The sequence below is a fragment of the Triticum urartu genome, chromosome 4 (genome assembly GCF_003073215.2).
Source record: "Triticum urartu cultivar G1812 chromosome 4, Tu2.1, whole genome shotgun sequence".
In the NCBI taxonomy this organism is placed as follows: Eukaryota; Viridiplantae; Streptophyta; class Magnoliopsida; order Poales; family Poaceae; genus Triticum; species Triticum urartu.
The window spans coordinates 594,079,366-594,100,539 of record NC_053025.1 but is presented as its reverse complement, the minus strand read 5'-3'; the positions used below and the strand labels follow the sequence as shown (position 1 = coordinate 594,100,539).

The following is a 21,174-nucleotide window of genomic DNA, read 5'->3' as shown; positions in this document are numbered from 1 at the left end:
CTGTTCCATGACCTTCATTTTAGTTGAACATTAATCTGCATTCTTTTTTTTTCTTGTTTGAAACAAAGGTTGTCATTAGCCTGTTGCTAAAAACTTCATACGGCTGCCTCCATACATGCAAAAATACTGGTTGCAGATCGGTGCTTTCCAACAATGCAAAGATAACCACTTGAACTTAGTTAACACCTTGTTTCTGTTTTGGCTACTTGAACTTGTTTGTGCTACTGGATATAGCAGTATGGACTACACTAATTCATTAGATGGCAATTAGCATGTTACATCCATTATTACTGTACTCAGTGAGCTATAAGGCCTTGTACAATGCAAGGTGCTCAGTAAAATAAACCGAGTTTTTCTTAAGCGTCAATGCTTATTTCTATAGGGGGGTCCCTAATTTAGCATACCCTATACAAATAAGCACCGGTGCTTAAGGAAAACTGGTTTATTATTCTAAGCACATCCTCTAAGAACACAGCATTGTACAAGGCATAAGCACCTCCTTTGGCCCATGCTTCATCCCCTAGGTCGGCATGGACGGCGCTCCCTTGCCGCCGCCTTTGGGCCCCTCGACGCTGTCGGGCAAAGACCCCGGCGGTATGCGGTGTTGTGGCTTCTCCTTCCTCCTCTCTCCCCGCCTCCTGCGGGACCTGCAAGGGGTGCTCAAACCCTAACCCTAGCCAGACCCGCCTGGGCCGTTGTCGGGTGTCTGCAGCTTCCCTCACGTCCTGCCGGTGGATGTCTCCTTGGGGTGCGAGGGCTATCGCCAGGAGTGTTACGGACGTGTCCCCTAGCTCGATGGTGGGAGCCACCAACGAATTGCACATTCTTGCTGAGTTGGGCCAGGGTAGGAGTCAGTGGGGTCGGCTGGTGCCCGAACCACAGCATATAGCGGGGCTCGAAGGTTGTTGCTACAAGTGGCCATTGTGTTGGGCTCGCCTTCGTCCAAATCTAGCCGGGTTCGTAGATGCTCGCAAGTTTGGGGGTTTTCAAGGGGTGGGGAAGGAGCTCCCGTCCCACCCTTTCCTCTGGTGGTTGATGGTTGCAGGTTTGGTGTGGGGTGGGGGCTTGAGGTCGTGGATGTCGGGACGGCAACCTGAGTGGCGGGCTGCGCATTTGGCTCTCCGACGAGCAGTGTTGCCGCGGTGTTGGTGACGCTTCTTCGTCATGTGATTGGTGGGTGCGTGGTGGCGGCCGATCCTGGCATAGTTGTTGTTGTCGATTCCATGTTTGTCATGGTCGGTCCACGGGGGCGGGGGGGGGGGGGGGGGGGGGGGGGGGGGGATGGTAGCTTGGGTCCCTTCAGCGAGGTGTGTGGGGGGTGCCGAGCAAAAGCTCCGTTCCTTCGCACCGATGATGACGATGCTTGCAAGTGTGGCGCCCCTCTGGGTGAAAACCCTTGTCCATATCTGGTGGATGCAACGGCGGAAGCGTTGTGCGTCTTGTCCCTCTTAGGGGCGTCGTCGGTGAGTTTGGGTGATCCCCGATCGTGGCGGCCTGTTCGGGTGGAATTGGAGCGCTACTTGGACCAACCTTGATTATAGTGGTTGGCAGTCTCGTTTGCCCCGTTTCATTTGCACGTGACAATGTGTTTCAAACTTGAGGTCTTGGTTGCTTGTCCGGCAGGGTCGACACTACTTGGTCTGGAGTGAGACAGTAGAGGGTCCTCTCTAGCGGCAGCATGCTGGAGTTTTTGCAGCGAAGTCCGGTAGTTTCATCCAAGTGGTACGTGTTCGTGGTTTGATATCGGCATTGGTTGTGACCCTTGGTGGTCCGGCCTCTGATGCACTTCTTCTCGGCGGCGCCTAGTAGTGCACCCCTGGGTTCTTGTTTGCGGTGTCCGGCTTGTTTTGTCGTCATCTTTCTCTTGATCAGCTTGTATGAGGATATCCTCGACACCTTGTATTGTTCAGCCGTGTGACTTTCTCTATAAAGCAGGGTGGAAGCCTGTTTCGAGAGAGTGAGGATATCCTCGACACCTTGTATTGTATGCTATGATTGCTGGATGCAGCTAAATGGTTTTTGATTTTTGCACATTGTTTAACCATTTTTTTTCTTTTATCTGAAGATTGATCACAAAAAAAATCACACATAGAAGAACATAGTGTTGCTAGTATTTCAATAGAAGAATATATGTTCGGTCTTTCTATTTCCGTACATTTTACTTTTCCAATTTGTTCTTTATTTTTATTTTTTGATCTTTGGTATTTTGCAGGTGGTGACTCTTCCTCGATGATGGTGCGTAGACCAGTTTTACGAGAAAAGACCATTCATATCAATTCAGCAATTCTTGCTTCAAGAAGTCCTTTCTTTCTGAAGGTAGCTCTGATAACCTTCTGTGAACTACATTTTTTCTAGCCAGTTGAAGTTTCTAATAAGTTTCATGCTTCTCAGCTTTTCTCAAATGGCATGAAAGAATCTGATCAGACGCACCCAACAATTAAGTCCTTTCTTTCTAAAGGACTTCTTGCTTCAAGAAGTCCTTTCTTTCTAAAGGTAGTTCTGATAACCTGCTGTGAACTACATTTTTTCTAGCCAGTTGAAGTTTCTAATAAGTTTCATGCTTCTCAGCTTTTCTCAAATGGCATGAAAGAATCTGATCAGACGCACCCAATAATTAGGATTGCTGATTCAGGTAATGTGATACTAAAGGGTAAATTTTGCATCTTACAATTTATTCTAATTTTATTGTGGTTGTGTTATACTAGTTTTTATAGTTCCTATATCTTTATGAATATTTGGAGTAAACAAAATACTACTCCTTTCATCCCGAATTAGTTGTCTTAGATTTGTATAGATACGGATGTATCTAGACGCGTTTTAGTGTTAGGTACATCCGTATCTAGACAAATGTAAGAGAAATAATTTGGGACGGAGGTAATATGTTTCTTAATTTCTAATACTTATATTTTCTGTGATAAAGAAAAAGGTTAGTCTCCCATGAAACTTTTCTTAGTACTGAAAGTCAACATTCAACTTATAATCATTTACTCACTCCGATTCAAAATAGGTGTCGTGGTTTTAGTTCAACCACGACACTTATTTTTTATCGGAGGGAGTAGGATACAAAAGGCTGTCTTTTTTTTGTTTAATTCTTTATTAGCTCTTTCCTTGATGTTTATGTATTTTTTTTATTTACTTGGAACGCAGAGGAAAATGCCTTTATGGAGCTTTTAAGATATATGTACAGTGGAAAGTTGACAACAACGGAGCCCAGTCTATTGCTCGACATCTTGATGGCTGCAGACAAATTTGAGGTTCTCTCTTGCGTGGGGCATTGCAGTCAGCTGCTCACAAGCTTGCCTATGACCACAGAATCTGCACTGCTTTACCTAGACCACCCTTGCTCGACTTCATTATCGGCTGAGGTCGAGGGTGTGATCTGCGCAGCCAAGGAATTCCTTGCCAACAAATACAATGATTTTGCTAAGTTGGTGATCCCAATTTGATAGAGCCATGCTTTATTTCATTTTCTAAGAAAAATGTAGACATTGATGTAGCAGATCATCTATTTGGTGTACTAATTGCATGATTTGACTCTTTTCAGGTTCCAGCATGAACTGATGAACTTCCCTCTTGCTGGGATTGAAGCCATCTTGTCAAGTACTGACCTACAAGTAATACGGGAAGATTGCATATATGCCTTTATGCTCACATGGGCCCGTGAACGATACCCAGAATTGGAGGAAAGACGCGAGATCTTGAGTTCTCGTTTACTGCCACTGGTACGCTTCAGTCATATGACATGTACAAAACTTCAGGAGATCCTAGCATGCAGCGATGATGATATAGACCATGAGAAAGTAACTAAACGTACTGCTCCCGACTCTTCCCGTCTGGACATGCATGGTCACATGACTTCCGGCTTGCAGGGTGGAAGGGGAGCATTTATCTCAGCCCAGTCTGTACAATGAATGAGCAGAGTAAGTTGTCCACCTTTGGTCTCCAGTTAATTGGATTCGGTTCCACAGATTTGACAGTGGATATTGAGTTTGCTGCAAGGACAAGATCGTCCGGAAAATTTGTGAGCAAGTACAGTTGTAAGCACACCTTCACCAGTGCTTGGTTGAAAAAATGTGATGATCTTTTTGGCATTCCATGGTCGGCGTTCATTGCCGATGACAACCTCTTCATCGACGGTGTGCTGCATCTGAGAGCTGATTTGGCGGCGGTCCAGCAGACGGAGTTTCACGCTTGATATGATTTCTCACTCACTCGACAGAGTTATTATTAAGTCGTCTGTTCGTCATCAGTCGCTTCATTGGGATTCTGGCTGTGCGTAACCTGAGTTTAATTTCGTTATTTTTGTCTCTGCTGGAAACACTTTGGCGCCTGAAGGTGAAGGATGCAAGGAATGGACCGAGGCTCATGGCTTCTTAGAATGAAATTTACATTTCTTCAAGATTAATCGGGGTGGTAGACCCTTTGATCTCACTTTACTTTTCTTCAAGATTAATTGTAGTCCTCAAGTTTTTGTTAAGCAAATACTGTCTTGTTTCATGCCATATGGTAGGATGATTCCTTATTACTCCATGTCGCCCCCCCAAAGTTGGGGGCATTACTGGGTGTCTGAACATGTTGTGTTCCATTATCTGGACTTTTACCAAAAAAGGTCTGGGACCTCAAGGTTACCCGACCACTTGTATCAAGTCGGGGTTGACTTTTTTTTCCGATAGAGTTGGGATTCACCTGATCCTTGGATCCAAATATTTTCAGCTAAAATTTTGCAAAAGAGGAACATTACTGAGAGTTTCTCAAAGATATCCTCGGATGAATGTCTCGGAGCCCTTCCCTCGTCAAGATATCGAAATGATTTGCGATAATTGTTCTTCAGTTACTCCGTCAGCTAGTGATCTTCGGTGTTTTGTCGCCTTTGTTCAATCTCCCCAAAAAGTGAAAAGAAAAAACACCTAGCTAGAGTTGAAGACTCTTGCCGCCCTCTTTCAAGCCTGCAACGGGCGGTGCCATGGTTCGGCCGTAGGGTGATGCTTTCGTCTTCGAATGATTTCCTTACTCTTCTGAGGCAGTTGCTTTCTATCTCTTTTACATCCAGTGTGATGATAATCTCATGGATCGAGCATACGCGCCTATCTAAGATGAACACAACAGGAAAAGTACAGTGTTTACAATGTCTTCTTTTGTTACTAAAAAGTCCTCCATGGTGTTTACAAAGTTTGACAAACTATAGACGAAAGTAATGAACTACATCAAATGATCTCCTTGACACGGGGCACAACACTAGAAAATGCTCAGGAAGCAAGACACTTGTCCCTAGAGATCTATGAGCTTCACTCCTTCGACGTCGCCAAAACATGTGTCAAAGGGGAGAAGATGGTACATATCATCAATACATCGCAACATGATCACAGTTCTTTTGTTTTGCCAGCATTGGCTGCAAAATCCTAGATCATCTATCTTCCAACAGATGAAGGAGACCACAAGATCCTTTAGCCTTCCACATAAGACATATCCTAGATCTTCTATCTTCCAACAAATGTCAGCATTTTCACCATGGACGACATTAGCTGGCCACCTCTATACAGCTCCTCCCGAGCTTCCCAATGGTGTTGGAGCACTCACAACTACATTAAGGACAAAGTCAGAGGGGAAAAAAATTTCAAGGCGATGTTACCGTCGCCTCCTAGAGGCCGAAACGAGAAATTCTGGCAGCTAGGCCCTCGACTCAACGAGAGATGGCCCCCCACTCCCCCCTCCCTCGAATATGAGGAGGTAGTTGCAGTAGACATTATTTGATGGAGTGCCACCCCCAACACAGTAGCGGCACCACCAAAATACCTAGTCCTGCCCGCTCTCTACATGCCCGACGCAAGAAACAAGGTTCCCCTCCTCCCATCGTCAAAGCCAGATAAAGGAGAGGGGAACCAACAAGCTCGCCGACCTTTTAAAGGTTGAAGGGCTATCACCTCCTTCTTTATGAGACAGAAGTGTCGGGAGTTGGGCCATATGTTATTGGCAACACTAGATCTTCTCCAAAAGCCATAAAACAAAAATACTAGATATGTTTTCAGTGTGTGTACTTGTCTATGTTCCTTCTGCAGGAGTAGAAAATAAAACCGAATAATTTCTAGAAAAATGAAAATTAAGCAAGCTATAACTTCGAGAGGAAAACAAATCTATTTTTTGAGGAAAAAAACTCTATTTATTCGTTAACAAATACTTACTCAAATGTGATTTGTAAGTTGAACGTAGACATAGTGTTCTGCATTTCAAACCAGAGAGCGCGCCCGTAAATGTAATTTAGCATTTCCTACTTCCGAGGGTCCTGTTTGCAAAGTCTGATACCGCTGGCTTCGCTTTCTCGTTTTCTTGGATTTCGGTGGCCTGGTTATGGCCGGCCGCCGCCTCGCGTTGCGTCCCTCTCTCTCCCGCACGCGGTGGAGGGCATGGACGCCGGCAAAGAATCAGCATCAGCGACGGCTACATTAACGAAAAAGTTAGAGGGGGGGAGGGATCAAGGCGACGTTACTGCTGCCTCCTAGAGGCCGGAATGAGAAATTCTAGCTGCTAGCCCCTCGACTCAGCGAGAGATGGCCGCCCACTCCCCCTCCCTCGAATATGAGGAGGTAGTTGCAGTAGACATTATTTGATGGAGTGCCACCCCCACCACGGTAGCAGCACCACCAAAATACCTAGTCCTACCCACTCTCTACATGCCCGACGCAATAAACAAGGTTCCCCTCCTCCCATCGGCAGAGCCAGATAAAGGAGAGAGGAACCCACAAGCTCGCCGACCTTTGAAGGTCGAAGGACTATCGCCTCCATCTTCATGAGACAGAGAAGTGTCGGGAGTTGGGCCATATGTTATTCGCAACACTAGATCTTCTCCAAAAGCCATAAAACACAAATACTAGATATGTTTCGGTGTGTACTTGTCTATGTTCCTTTTGCAGGAGCAGAAAAAAAACTGAATAATTCCTAGAAAATGAAAATTAAGCAAGCTATATCTTCAAGAGGAAAACAACTCTATTTTTTGAGGGAAAAAAACTCTATTTATTCGTTAACAAATACTTACTCAAATGTGATTTGTAAGTTGAACGTAGACATGGTGTTTTGCATTTCAAACCAAAGAGCGCGTCCGTAAATGAAATTTAGCATTTCCTGCTTTCGAGGGTCCTGTTTGCAAAGTCTGATACCGCTGGCTTCACTTTCTCGTCTTCTCGGAGAAGCTTCGGCGGCTAGGTTATGGCCTGCCGCCACCCCGCGTTGCGTCCCTCTCTCTCCCGCACGCGGCGGAGGGCATGGACGCCGGCAAAGAATCAGCATCAGCGACGGCTACATTAACGAAAAAGTTAGAGGGGGGGAGGGATCAAGGCGACGTTACTGCTGCCTCCTAGAGGCCGGAATGAGAAATTCTAGCTGCTAGCCCCTCGACTCAGCGAGAGATGGCCGCCCACTCCCCCTCCCTCGAATATGAGGAGGTAGTTGCAGTAGACATTATTTGATGGAGTGCCACCCCCACCACGGTAGCAGCACCACCAAAATACCTAGTCCTACCCACTCTCTACATGCCCGACGCAATAAACAAGGTTCCCCTCCTCCCATCGTCAGAGCCAGATAAAGGAGAGAGGAACCCACAAGCTCGCCGACCTTTGAAGGTCGAAGGACTATCACCTCCATCTTCATGAGACAGAGAAGTGTCGGGAGTTGGGCCATATGTTATTCGCAACACTAGATCTTCTCCAAAAGCCATAAAACACAAATACTAGATATGTTTTCGGTGTGTACTTGTCTATGTTCCTTTTGCAGGAGCAGAAAAAAAAACTGAATAATTCCTAGAAAAATGAAAATTAAGCAAGCTATATCTTCGAGAGGAAAACAACTCTATTTTTTGAGGGAAAAAAACTCTATTTATTCGTTAACAAATACTTACTCAAATGTGATTTGTAAGTTGAACGTAGACATGGTGTTTTGCATTTCAAACCAAAGAGCGCGTCCGTAAATGTAATTTAGCATTTCCTACTTCTGAGGGTCCTGTTTGCAAAGTCTGATACCGCTGGCTTCACTTTCTCGTCTTCTCGGAGAAGCTTCGGCGGCTAGGTTATGGCCGGCCGCCACCCCGCGTTGCGTCCCTCTTTCTCCCGCACGTGGCGGAGGGCATGGACGCCGGCAAAGAATCAGCATCAGCGACGGCTATATTAAGGATAAAGTTAGAGGGGGGGGGGATCAAGGCGACGTTACTGCCGCCTCCTAGAGGCCGGAATGAGAAATTCTAGCAGCTAGCCCCTCGACTCAGCGAGAGATGGCCACCCACTCCCCCTCCCTCGAATATGAGGAGGTAGTTGCAATAGACATTATTTGATGGAGTGCCGCCCCCACCTCGGTAGCGGCACCACCAAAATACCTAGTCCTACCTGCTCTCTACATGCCCGACGCAAGAAACAAGATTCCCCTCCTCCCATCGTCAGAGCCAGATAAAGGAGAGAGGAACCCACAAGCTCGCCGACCTATTAAAGGTTGAAGGGCTATCGCCTCCATCTTTCATGAGAAAGAAGTGTCGGAAGTTGGGCCGTATGTTATTGGCAACACTAGATCTTCTTCAAAAGCCATAAAACACAAATACTAGATATGTTTTCGGTGTGTGTACTTGTCTATGTTCCTTTTGCAGGAGTAGAAAATAAAACTAAATAATTCTAGAAAAATGAAAATTAAGCAAGCTATATCTTGGAGAGGAAAACAACTCTAGTTTTTGAGGCTAAAAAACTTGATTTATTCGTTAACAAATACTCAAATGTGATTTGTAAGTTGAAAGTAGACATGGTGTTTTGCATTTCAAACCAGAGAGCGCGCCCGTAAATGTAATTTAGCATTTCCGACTTCCGAGGGTCCTGTTTGCAAAGTCTGATACCCGCTGGCCTCGCTTTCTCGTCTTCTCGGAGAAGCTTCGGCGGCTAGGTTACGGCCGGCCGCCGCCCCGCGTTTCGTCCCTCTCTCTCCCGCACGCGGCGGAGGGCATGGACGCCGGCAAAGAATCAGCATCAGCGACGGCGGCGGGGGCGGGGGTGGCATCGGCGATGGAGCTGGACTTGTCGCGCGGCGGCGTGGTGCCCAGCTTCGACTTCGCGTTCGATTCGGCCACCTTCTCCGACAGGGTGCTGCGGATAGAGATCGGCACCGTCAGCCCCGCGCCGGGATCTGGCGGAGGATCCGCCGCCGACCAGGAGCGCCGCCGCGAAGAGGAAGGTGCGTATGTAGCTGCTATTAACAGATTATTAAAATGTTGTAACTATCATGGATGTTTTATTTTCTCGAATACAACTATTATGGATGTAGCTGATGTTAACATTTTTTTATGTTCAAATAATGTAAGTCCACGGCTGGATTACCCCCAAAATTGAATGAAAATTGAAAATCAATCCAGTTCTAATTGAGATTGGCCACTGGACAGCAAAGGGGCACCACTGTAACCACTGTTCAGCTCGGAAAACTTGAAAGGTGCTTGCCAGCTGAACCTGAGAATTCTACTAACCTGTTGTTCTCTGTCGATTTTAAACCTTCAGTCTTCACATTACAGTTCTCGGTACAGTTTGTCACAAAGCATCTGGAGAAGGCATTAATTTCCTATAGTTAGTTTTTTCAAAATTATTTGTCTGTGGGAAAATTTAGAGATCTCGAATTAAACTTGTTTTGACTGAGTTACCATGGGGCATGGACATGTCAGATAATTCAAAGGGGAAATTATTGTGTGTTCACTAGTCAGTACTTACGACAATAGATCTGCCAATTTTTATTCTTAATGTAGCAACAGAACAAATAGGTATGGAATACCATATTGTTATCAAGTCTGCTCTTGATGTAACAGCTAGCTGTATCTGAAGTGAAGAAGAAACTGCTTCATAACCTTCAATCCTTCAATTCCAGGTCAACATTAGTCTGCATTTTTTTTCCATCTCCGCTTTTCTTAGTGTTGAAACATTGGTTATCATTAGCTTGCGTGGTAAAAACAAAAAACTTCATGCGGATGCAGGTATAGTTTTTGCACAATCTGCTAATCAAAGGGAGCCTTTGGTTGCCTGTTGTCTCAATACACGCTAATTATTGGTTACAGGCTGGTGCTTGCAGAAAATACAGAGATAACCACAAGTTCTTATTTAACACCTTGTTTCTATTTTAGCTACTTGAACTTGCTTGTGCTACTAGATGCATGTGCAGTATGAACTGCTCATTAGATAGCAGTTAGTCAGTTACATCTATGAGAGCTACAAGCATGGTCAGATTGTTGGATGACCATTTTATCCTATTTCTGAATATTGATTACATGAATCTACACCTACAGAAAAATACAGTGTTCTGAGTTTTTTAACAGTAGAATATATTACCCAATGTGTTTTTTTATTTCTTTTATCTAATACTTTGCAGGTGAGAAAGAACAGAGTGTTGACTCTTCATCGATGATGGTGGGCAGACCACTTTTACGAGAAAAAAACATGCATATCAATTCAGCGATTCTTGCTTCAAGAAATCCTTTCTTTCTAAAGGTAATTTCGATAACCTTGTTGTGAACTGCATTTGTTCTAGTCAGTGGAAGTTTCTAATAAGCTTCATCCTTCTTAGTTTTTCTCAAATGGCATGAAAGAATCTGATCAAACGAATCCAACAATTAGGATTACTGATTCAGGTAAGGTGATAGCTAAAGTGTAACATTCTTCCTCTTATAATTTATTCTAGTTTGCTGTAGTGACTATGTTACTGTTTTCTATAATTTTGAAAGAAAAACATGAATATTTATGGTAAACGAAGGATTATGCTTCATAGATAGTTTTTTTTAAACTTCAGGGAACTTTTATTGGATCAAAACAGAGTTACATCATCCACTAGGCCCTTTATAATGAAGGCCGGCGGCTCCTCAATCCACACGGAAGGTGGATCCGACACCGCTTGCTTAGCTAAAACATGAGCGACAGAGTTTGTCTCTCTAGGGCAGTGAACAAAAGACACCAAAGTATAACCTATGATAAGGACCAAACAATCCGAATAGATCGCAGTTGCGCCCGATGCCGTAAAACCACCATTGTTCATGATGTCAATCACCTCAAGGCAGTCGGACTCCACAATGAGCTTGGTGATCCCCATCCGCTGCGCTAACAAGATGCCATGTCGTAGTGTGTGTGCTTCCGCCGTCCCTACATCAGCAACATGCTCCAGCCTCTCATTTGAAGCTGCAATGAAACCACCTCTGCAGTCCCCTAGCACAGCTCCTACAGCTCCCTGGAGGTCATCTGCATGAAAAGCAGCATCTACATTTAACTTGACAAAATTCTCTTGCGGTTTCCTCCATCCAAAGGATCTTACTACCACGTTCTTCTTCGTAGCCTTGAGGTAATTTGCTGCCAGCGCCGCGATTGACAACGCGGCTCGGACCGGAGTCTGCACTTCCTCCCCATGGACATGTCGTCTACGCTCCCACCATATGTACCAGATACCCACAAGGATTAGAAACTGAGCTGGGATATCTTGGATCAACGTCTGGCGTGTAGGAGCACATAAAATATAGTCCAACGCTACGAGCCCGCCCTGTCTGTATCACACGCCTCCTCCACGAACCCGTAAAGATTCAGACATCTCAGACTTCGGCTGCCCTAGGGCAAGTGAAGAGAGCGTGCATAATATCTTCGCATCCACCCACACACATGGGACAGCTGTCTGACGTATCAATATGGCGTTTTGCCAATACCTCGTAACATGGTATGAATCCATGTAAGACCTTCCAAGCATGGATCTTAATCTTAGCCGGGGCGGGCGAAGACCAGAGCTTCTTCCACACCGGATAACGCTGGGACGGCTGCCCCTCTGTTCGTTCATACCAGCGTGCAAATTGATGTTGCCACTCCACATGATAAGCTGATCGGACCGAGAAGGCAAAGTTCCTTGTAAACCACCAGGCCACAAAATCTCCCATCATCCCATGTGGTGCCAGTGGTATGGCAAGAATCCTATGCTCATCAACCGGCCAAAATACATCGTTTATCAACTGTTCATCCCATAAACCAGTGACATGATCAATCAACTCCGAAACCTTAGACAGAAGGGTCCCTCCTCGTGGTGTAGTGACACGGCCATCGGCACTCAATTGTATCCACGAATCAGCCCAAATGTTCACTTGTGATCCATCACCTAGGCGCCATATATCCCCTCTCCTGAATGTATTGATACCGGCACATATACTCTGCCATGTATACGAGCTTCCACTTTTCACCTTGGCATCCAGTAGCTTTCCATCCGGATAATATTTGGCTCTCAAAACCTAAGCACAAAGAGAATCAGGGTTCTCAAGCAGCCTCCAAACTTGTTTAGCAAGGAGAGCTAAGTTAAAACTGTGTAGATCCCTGAATCCCAAACCTCCCCTTTCTTTCGGTATACACACTTTCCACCATGCTGCCCAATGGGTACGCTTATGGTTGTCGTCATCTCCCCACCAGTATTTCGATATAGCATCCGTCATTCCTTTGCAATTTTTCTTCGGAATTTTGAATACAGACATCGTGAACACCGGCATGGCCTGGGCAACAGCCTTAATTAGCGTTTCTTTCCCCCCTGTGGAAAGCAGCTTCTCCTTCCACCCTATCATCACCTGATTTACTCTGTCGATGAGATACTCAAAAGAGTCACTCCTGTCCGTTCCCACCATGGATGGTAGCCCAAGCTATTTATCGTTAAGGGCTTCCGTGTTAATATTCAGTTGTTGACATATCACAACTTTCTCCTCCACCGGTGTGTTTGGACTGAAGTATATACTAGATTTCGCCTCACTGACCAACTGTCCGGAGCTCGTACAGTAATCGTCCAACACCCTTTGGAGGCACGCCGCATTTGGGCCATCTGCTCTCATAAGAATTAAGGAGTCGTCAGCGAAGAGCAGATGAGAAATCTGCGGTGCCTCCCTACACACCTTGACCCCTATCAATGTGCCATTGTTCTCTTCCGCCTGCAACATGCTAGATAGCGCCTCCGCACAGATTAGAAACAGGTAGGGGGACAAGGGGTCCCCTTGTCGTAGCCCACGTGTTGGCGCAAAAACATCAGTGCTCTCATAGTTGTATCTGACATTATACGACACGGATGATACACACTCCATGATCAATTATGTCCACTGTTCCGCAAACCCAAGCCTTTGCATCATCCTCTTAAGAAAACACCATTCTACTCGGTCATATGCCTTATGCATATCGAGTTTCACTGCACATAAGCCAGACTTGCCTTTCTTCCTCTTTGTAGTGTTCACACACTCGTACGCAATTAGTATGTTGTCCGTGATCAATCTTCCCGGAACGAAAGCGCTCTGCGTGGGACCAATGATCTCCGGAAGTATCCCTTTAAGCCGAGAAGCAAGCATTTTGGAGATGATTTTGTAGACCACGTTACACAGGCTAATCGGCCTAAACTGTGAGACACTTGTGGGGTTCTCAACCTTTGGGATCAGCACTATAGTAGTACTATTCCACCCTTCTGGGATAGTGGTGTGTTAATTGCCCCTAGAACTTCTCCCACTAGATCATCCTTTAACATGTTCCAGAACCTCTTATAAAAAGCCGCATGAAGTCCATCTGGTCCTGGTGCCTTAAAATCACCTATACTGAACACAGCCTTGCGTACATCCTCCTCCGTGAAGGGCGCCAGTAAGGCCTCGTTCATTTGAGTTGTAACTCTCGGCGTCACATCCCGAAAAACCTCTTCATTAGGGAGCTCAACCTGGGAAGAAAACAAGTTAGTGAAGTAGGTTTTAATTATCTCAGCTATCTCCTGTTGTCCTTCCTGCATCACTCCATTCACATCTTGCAATCCCTTAATCATGTTCTTCTTCCTTGCCGAAGCATACATATGGAAGAAATAAGTATTCAGATCACCATGCTTCAGCCAGTTAGCTCTTCCTCTCTGGACCCATGCAATTTCTTCCTGCTCTAATAGATTTTCAATCACCAGCAGTATCTCCTTCTGTCTATCAAGTGCTACATCAGTAGCCGGCCCTCTTCTCAGTTCTTCCAACTCCTTTTTCATTTTCGCCATTCGCATTTGAGGTCTTTTGAGGGTCTCTCTATCCCATTTATGCAGCTCCTCATGAACCGAGTCCACCTTTTGTTTGAACGGCCCTAGACCTAGCAATGATGCTCGCTGCCAGGCCGTGCGAACCACCTCCTCCACCGTCTCCTCCTTTGACCACCTCCCCTCAAATCTCTTCACCGGCCGTAGGGGCCGGTTCGTTTCTTTATAGAGCTCAGTATCTATCACCAAGGGACGATGATCAGATTTTGTCATTTCACCATTCACGACACCAACATTAGGAAAGAGCAAATTCCACCGTGAGTTACAGACAACTCTATCCAACCTTTCCTTTATCCTCCCTCTACTCCATGTATATGAGTCTTCCGTTGCACCCAAATCTGCCAACTCGCACTCTGACAGGACATCCCTTAATGCTTGCATACATCTTTGCTCTCTGGGTGCTCCTCCTTCCTTTTCATGAGAGAATAAGATTTCGTTGAAATCGCCAAAAACTATCCATGGCTCATCCATCCTCTCCTGCAGTGCATGAAGATATTCCCATGATTTATGTTTATTCTCCTTTGCCGGCTCTCCATAAAATCCAGTACACCGCCACTTTCTTCCATCATCCACCGTTACGTCAATGAAGTTGGCTGTAACATCATTTTTTGTCACAGTCACTCCAGATTTCCACATCATCAGCAAACCTCCCGCCCTTCCATCACTCGGGTCAACCAGCCTCTCCTGGAACCCTAGCCTCCTCATCAGCCGCTCTGCCCCTGCGTCAGACAGATGTGCTTTTGACAGAAAGAGCACATCCGGTTTGTAGCACCTCTGGACCTCTAGAAGTGCTCTAACTGCCCGGGACTGACGCATCCCGTGGCAGTTCCACCCTAGGAGAATCATTGGGCCTGGCGGTCCTCCACCCGGGAGGCCGCCAATGTTGCCAAGTCCATTGATGTTGTTTCTTTTGCTTTGTGACTCTTTGACTCCTGTGAGGTGTTGTCCTTCTCTTCCCACCCTCCTCTTTGGTGTCCTGCTCCGTCCCCCATCTTTGATTCATCCTCTCCCCTTCCTTGCGTCAGGAGCAGTTGGTCATTCTTCCCTTTCTCCGTGAACTCGAGCCGCCTCTTCTGGGCACTTGAAGTTTGTGACGAGGTGCCAGCAGGTTTAGAAGGGCTGCTAGCCGAGCTGCTAAGATCACCAGACTCCCTCCTTACCACAGCAGCACCCCCTTTTCCTCCCTCTTCAGTTCTTCCCGCCCTTCCTCCTCTACCATTGTACCCATTCTGCCATCCTTGCTCATCTCTTCTAAAATCTGCCGCAATCAAGGTTAAAGGATAGATAATTGCAGTTTCGTTGTGTACCCCGTTCCCATGTTCTTTGGTCACGTGACCCACAAATCCACAAACCCCACAGAACAACGACATCTTCTCATACTCAAAGTCAAAGTAAACTTTCTTCGATCTCAAGGTTAGGCTAGCACACCTTGTGAGGGGTTTACGCACGTCCAGAGTAACACGTACTCTGATTCCACCGCCTTCGTTGCCAACTGTCGCACTATATTCGCACTTCTCATCTTTTCCTTCAACCCCATCACCCTCACCCATGCCTGGTAGGTATTCAGATCCACCTCAGTTGGCTCCGACCACCCATCGTACAGAGCAATTAACACTGGACAGTTGCGGAAAATCCAAGGCCCATCATGCATAACCCTCTCCCAATCCGCTAGACATGCGATTTGCACAGAGAACAGATTATCCTCTATAGCTCTGAATTCCACCTCTTGTGCAAGATTCCATGCAGATCTCATTGTTCCATAGAAGGTCCCATGGCTAAATTTTCTTGCAGTATGAACCCTAGATATCGCCATGAATTCAGCATCCTTCTCCGGCTCCTCCAGGTCCTCCTCCAAGATCACATCTTCCTCCTCGTCTTCCCTTAGGTTCAGGTATTTCAGCTTCTCATCTAGTGACTCCTCATGCTGCGATCTACCTTCCTCCGCCACCGATCCCGTCTCCGCCATCACCTCTTTTTCTTCCATCTCTTCCCCGCCGCCACTAACCCTAGGTGAAGTACCCTTCTCCATCGTTCGGACCTCATCCGCTCGAAACCCTCCCAGGGGTTGTGATCGCCTTCTGTTCTGCCGTACTCCCCCGGGAACCCGATTAGACGTGGTCTGATCGGAATCGAAGGGAGGGAGAAATCTCCTTGGCTGTCGCCGCAGAGAGAGAGAGAGAGAAACCCTAGAAGGGTACGAGACTTTCGCCAACTTATGTCTATGCTTCATAGATAGTTTTTGCCACTTCTTTGTGTCTTCTATGATGAAGAAAAAGTCAGTCTCCCATGGAGCTTTTCTCGATATTGAAAGTCAATTATCAACTTAAATAATCATTTAAGATACATAAGTGTGTCCTTTTTCTGTTTACTTCGGCTAACTGTTTCTGTAATCCTTATGCATTATGTTCTCATTCTACTTGAAACAAAGGAAAATGCTTTTATGGAGCTCTTAAGCTATATGTACAGTGGAAAGTTGACTATAGCTGAGCCCACTCGTCTGCTCGACATCTTGATGGCTGCAGACAAGTTCGAGGTTCTTTCTTGCATGAGGCATTGTAGTCAGCTGCTCATAAGCTTGCCTATGACCACAGAATCTGCACTGATCTACATAGACCATCCTTGTTCCGTTTCAATGGTCAATGAAGTTCGGCCTTTCATAGATTGTTAGGAGCTAGGGTTCCGCCGGTTCTAGGGCGGAGATTGTAGGGGAAAGATGGAGGAGGACGAGGACGAGGGCGCGGCGGCCGGCGGATGGGCGCCGTCCTTGCGTGGTGGAGAAGAGGCGGCGGTGGCGCAAGAGGCGGCTAGGGTTAGGTCTCCCGGCTCCCTAAGGGAAGCCGAGCAAATAATGATTGCTTCTTGCTTGATTAGATTGATACATCTCCTCTCCTTATATAGAGAGGTTTACTTGACTCCTAAGCAAATGATAAGATAATGGGGCTAAGCCCCTAATAACGATAAGATAACTTGGGCCACAACCCACTGGGCTAAGCCCCTAATATGATGGTCATAACAATTCTCCCCGCCTGCACAAACAGCTCGTCCTCGAGCTGTAAGGTGGGAAAGCACTTGCCGAACTCCTCGAGGTGATCAACCAGCGTCAAACACCTTCGTGACAGCTGGAGCAGTCAGGTCGGCGGCGACGTCGTCCTCCTCAATGTAGTCTGCAGTGTCCAGGTAGAAGAGTCGCGGGCAGACGTGCCCGGGCGTGTAGGGCTTGTTGCAGTTGAAGCACAACCCTTGGCGGCGACGCTCGAGTAGCTCGGCCGAGGTGAGTCGGCGGAACGGGCGCGCCGCGGTCGCGGTGAGGGGTGCCGCGGAAGCCTGAGCAGGCCGACCCTGCGTGGGAACATCCGGCCCGGGTAGCGGCCCGGAACGGTGATGCCTGCTAGATGGCCACCGCGCGGCGCTCGAACGCACGGGCGTAGTACATGACCGTCTGGAGATCCTGGGGTCCCCGAAGTTCCACGTCCACGCGGATGTGATCCGGAAGTCCACCGACGAAGAGGTCGGCCCGCTGCTGCACCGTCACGCCCGACACATGGCATGCGAGGGCCTGAAAACGGTCGGCGAAGTCCTGAACCATGGAAGTGAAGGGAAGGCGGCCTCGCTCTGCCAGGCGGCTCCCGTGGATCAGTGTCCCAAAACGAAGAAGGCAGAGCTCGCGGAAGTGCTCCTAAGGGGGCATGTTGCCCTCGTCCTGCTTGAGGGCGTAGTACCAGGTCTGTGCCGTGCCGCGGAGGTGGTAAGAGGCGAGCCGGGTACGCTCCGAGGCAAGGGTGCGTTGCCCGCAAAAGAACTGCTCGCACTGGTTGAGCCAGTTGAGGGGGTCCTCCGTGCCGTCATAACTGGCGAAGTCAAGTTTGGCAAACCGCGGCGGTGTCTGAGTCGGAGCGCCGTGGCCGACTGACTCGGAGGTGCGAAGCAACAAGGATTGGGGCGCCTGGTTAGCATGGCTGTGGCCCGTGGAGTGCCCCCCCCCCCCCTGCCCGAGCCGGAGGGATCACCGAACTGCAAAGTGGGTGCCGGCGGGTCTCCAGCCAACATGTAGACGGGTGGCAGCGATGATCCGGTCAGCCAGGCCGGTATTGGGGACGGCGACGGCGGGAAGCGCACTTGCTGGATCCGTACGCCTCCCTGCGTGGGTGACCCGGGCCCCGCGCTAGGCGGTGGCGGGGCCGGCAGCTGCGACGGTACGGACTCGGGTGGCGTGGACGACGCAGCAAGGGGCGGGGCCGGCCACTGTGGCCATGGAGGCATGGCAGCGGGCGGCGGCGGGGTCGGCAGCTACCCGGACTCGGGAGGCGTCAAAGGCGCGGCGATCGCCGGGGCCGGCCACTGCGGCTAGTAGGGGGAGACGGCGGGCGGCGGCTGACCGGGCCAGTGGTGGTGTAGAGGCCCGATCGGCGCCGTGGTGGCCGCGTACTAAGGCAGGGCGACTGGCCCAGTCGCGGCGGCCGGCGGCAAGGGCGGCGGCTGCCTGTAAGGCCCGGCCAGGTAGAGGCGGATGCCCTGGACGGCGGTGACGAGGTCATTAAGGACCCCGGTGATCTCTGTCGGGGAGTAGACGACGACAGGTGGCGCGGTGACGGGCGGCGACTGGCCGATGGAGGCCCCCGCGGAGGAGCCGAGCGGCGCGGTGGGAAGCGCCAGCTGCACGGTGGAGTTGTCGACCGCGGCGGCGGGAAACGCCAGCGGCGCCGTGGAGAGGATGGCGGTGGTGGACAGCGGCAAGGTGGGCAGCAGCGGGGTGGATGGTGGCGCAGACATGATCGGACCCAAGCTACCTGATACCAAGGTGTTAGGAGTTATGGTTTTGCTGGTTCTAGGGCGGAGATTGTAGGGGAAAGATGGAGGAGGACGAGGACGAGGGTGCGGCGGCCGGCGGCTGGGCGCCGTCCTTGCGTGGTGGAGAAGAGGCGGCGGCGGCGCAAGAGGCGGCTAGGGTTAGGTCTCCCGGCTCCCTAAGGGAAGCCGAGCAAATAATGATTGCTTCTTGCTTGATTAGATTGATACATCTCCTTTCCTTATATAAGAGGTTTACTTGACTCCTAAGCAAACGATAAGATAATTGGGCTAAGCCCCTAATAACGATAAGATAACTTGGGCCACAACCCACTGGGCTAAGCCCCTAATATGACAGGTCATAACATAGATGCAGCCAAGGAATTCCTTGCGAACAAATACAAGGATTTTTATGAGTTAGTGGTCCACATTGGATGAAGCCATGTTTTATTTCGTTTTCTGAGAAAACTGCAGATATTGATGTCACAAAATCATGTATTCAGTGTACTCATGATATTGTTGGTCTCATTTCAGGTTTAAAAGCGAGCTGATGAACATTTCTCTTGCTGGGATAGAAGCCGTATTTTCAAGTACTGACGTACAAGTGGAAACTGAAGATGACATATATTACTTCATGCTTGACTGGGCCCGTGCACGATACGTAGAATTGGAGGAAAGACGTAAGATCTTGAGTTCTCGCTTACTTCCTCTGGTACGCTTCAGTCATATGACGTGTGTGACACTTCAGGAGATATTAGCAAGCACTGATAATGATATAGATCGCGAGCAAGTAACTCATCGTATTGCTGAGGCACTTCTACCCAAGGCTTACCCAAAGCAGATGGAAGGTGCTCTTGCAGCAGAGGTAACAACCTGTTCGCGATTTGCTGAGCGAGCGTACGAGTACAAACCTGTGAAATTGATTGCGTTTGATCAACCCTGCCCACAGATTATAGTTTACTTGGATCTAACACGCGAGGAGTGCTCTAAACTCTTCCCGTCTGGGCGTATATGCCCGCACCCATTCCGGCTTCTAGGATGGGGCTTTTATCTGATGGCAACCTGTGAAATGGATGAGCAGAGTAAGTTGTGCAGCTTTGGCCTCTGGTTAGGGGTCGCCAAAAATATGAAGGGATCGTCATGTTTCGAGGTAGATTACGAGTTTGCTGCAAGGAAAAGATCGTCAGGGCAGTTTGTGCGCAAGTTGGAGGGTAAGATCTCCATCGCTGATGAGACACATGGATGCAGTGATCTATTTGGCATTCCATGGTCGACGTTCATTGCCAACGACAACCTCTTCATCAACGGCGTGCTACATCTGAGAGCTGATTTGACGGTGTTGCTGGGGCAGCCAAAACTGCAAGCTTGATGATATCTCTCTCGGCAGCAAAGTCAGGTCCATCGGTTCAACTTCAATGGGATTTTAGCTGTAGGCTAGGCGTGTTGGCTGCGTGGACATTTTCATTATTTTAGGGTCTCATTTCATTATTTTGGTGTCTGTGCTGGAAACTTGGCTTGCCTGAATGATGTCAGGAGGCTCTTCATTACCTGCAATGAGAAAGTTGAAAACTGTGACGACATATATATAGGCGCATTTTATATGATTTATATTTTTCTCTGCAAAACGTGACTGTCCATCATCATTGTTCTGGATTCACCACAGCCATCTTCGCTGCATATGTGGGTGTTCTTTTTTGCTGTTGTAAACTGGATTCCCCATTAGCGGCTCGTTTATGACAATGAGGTGCCTCGGTTTCGACCATGAAGCCGACAACCTGTTTCCTGGGATTGTTGTGCAGCGATGTTTCTGTATGTGCCGATGAATGAAGATGTGCCTGATTCAAACTCAAACGGTGATAGACAAGCAATTGTCTGGATAAGTTGTCGACTGATAAGTCTGGGACACTAACTGCACTTCCCATTTTCAAATCCGTGAAAGTTTTTCTATTCATGATCTTTGAAAATAGTGAACAAGTTTTAGCTTCGTGATTTGTTTTCAAACCAGCGAACATTCTTCAAATTCGTGAGCAATTTTAAAATTTTGGAACATTTTGTGAAATATGGGAACATTTTTAAAATATGTGAGCATTTTTCAAATTCATGAACATTTTTTGAAATCCAGACCATTTTTCAAATTCATGAACATTTTCTGAACTTTGGAATATTTTTTCAAATTCAGAACACGTTTTGAAATCGAGGAACATTTTTTTGAAATCCAAGAAATAGTTTGAAATTCTGTGAACACTTTTCAAATTCGTTATATTTTTCAAAATTTTGAAATATTATTTCAATCCTGGACATTTTTTCAAAATTGGGATTCATGAACAGTTTTTT

General features: G+C 47.6%; 1 protein-coding gene and 1 pseudogene across 1 annotated transcript; both read left to right on the top strand.

Moving 5' to 3' along the window:
- Window positions 1–2,223: 2,223 nt before the first annotated feature.
- LOC125552985 lies at window positions 2,224–4,534 on the top strand (annotated as a pseudogene).
- A 4,321-nt stretch (window positions 4,535–8,855) lies between these two features.
- LOC125552986 (BTB/POZ domain-containing protein At2g46260-like) lies at window positions 8,856–20,480 on the top strand. The gene is made up of 8 exons (XM_048716708.1): window positions 8,856–9,198; window positions 10,375–10,493; window positions 10,570–10,638; window positions 16,484–16,711; window positions 19,207–19,256; window positions 19,375–19,552; window positions 19,589–19,705; window positions 19,790–20,480. The coding sequence occupies exons 1-8, from the start codon at window positions 8,970–8,972 to the stop codon at window positions 20,207–20,209; spliced, it is 1,410 nt and encodes a 469-aa protein (XP_048572665.1). The 5' UTR covers window positions 8,856–8,969; the 3' UTR covers window positions 20,210–20,480.
- The last annotated feature ends 694 nt before the right edge of the window (window positions 20,481–21,174 follow it).

Bases quoted from the DNA above. Each gene is read 5' to 3' on its own strand.
- LOC125552986 (XM_048716708.1), top strand. From the start codon at position 8,970: ATGGACGCCGGCAAAGAATCAGCATCAGCGACGGCGGCGGGGGCGGGG. The intron at 10,494-10,569 runs GTAATTTCGATA...CATCCTTCTTAG, and splicing joins GAAATCCTTTCTTTCTAAAG to TTTTTCTCAAATGGCATGAA. The intron at 19,553-19,588 runs GTACGCTTCAGT...GTGACACTTCAG, and splicing joins GTTCTCGCTTACTTCCTCTG to GAGATATTAGCAAGCACTGA.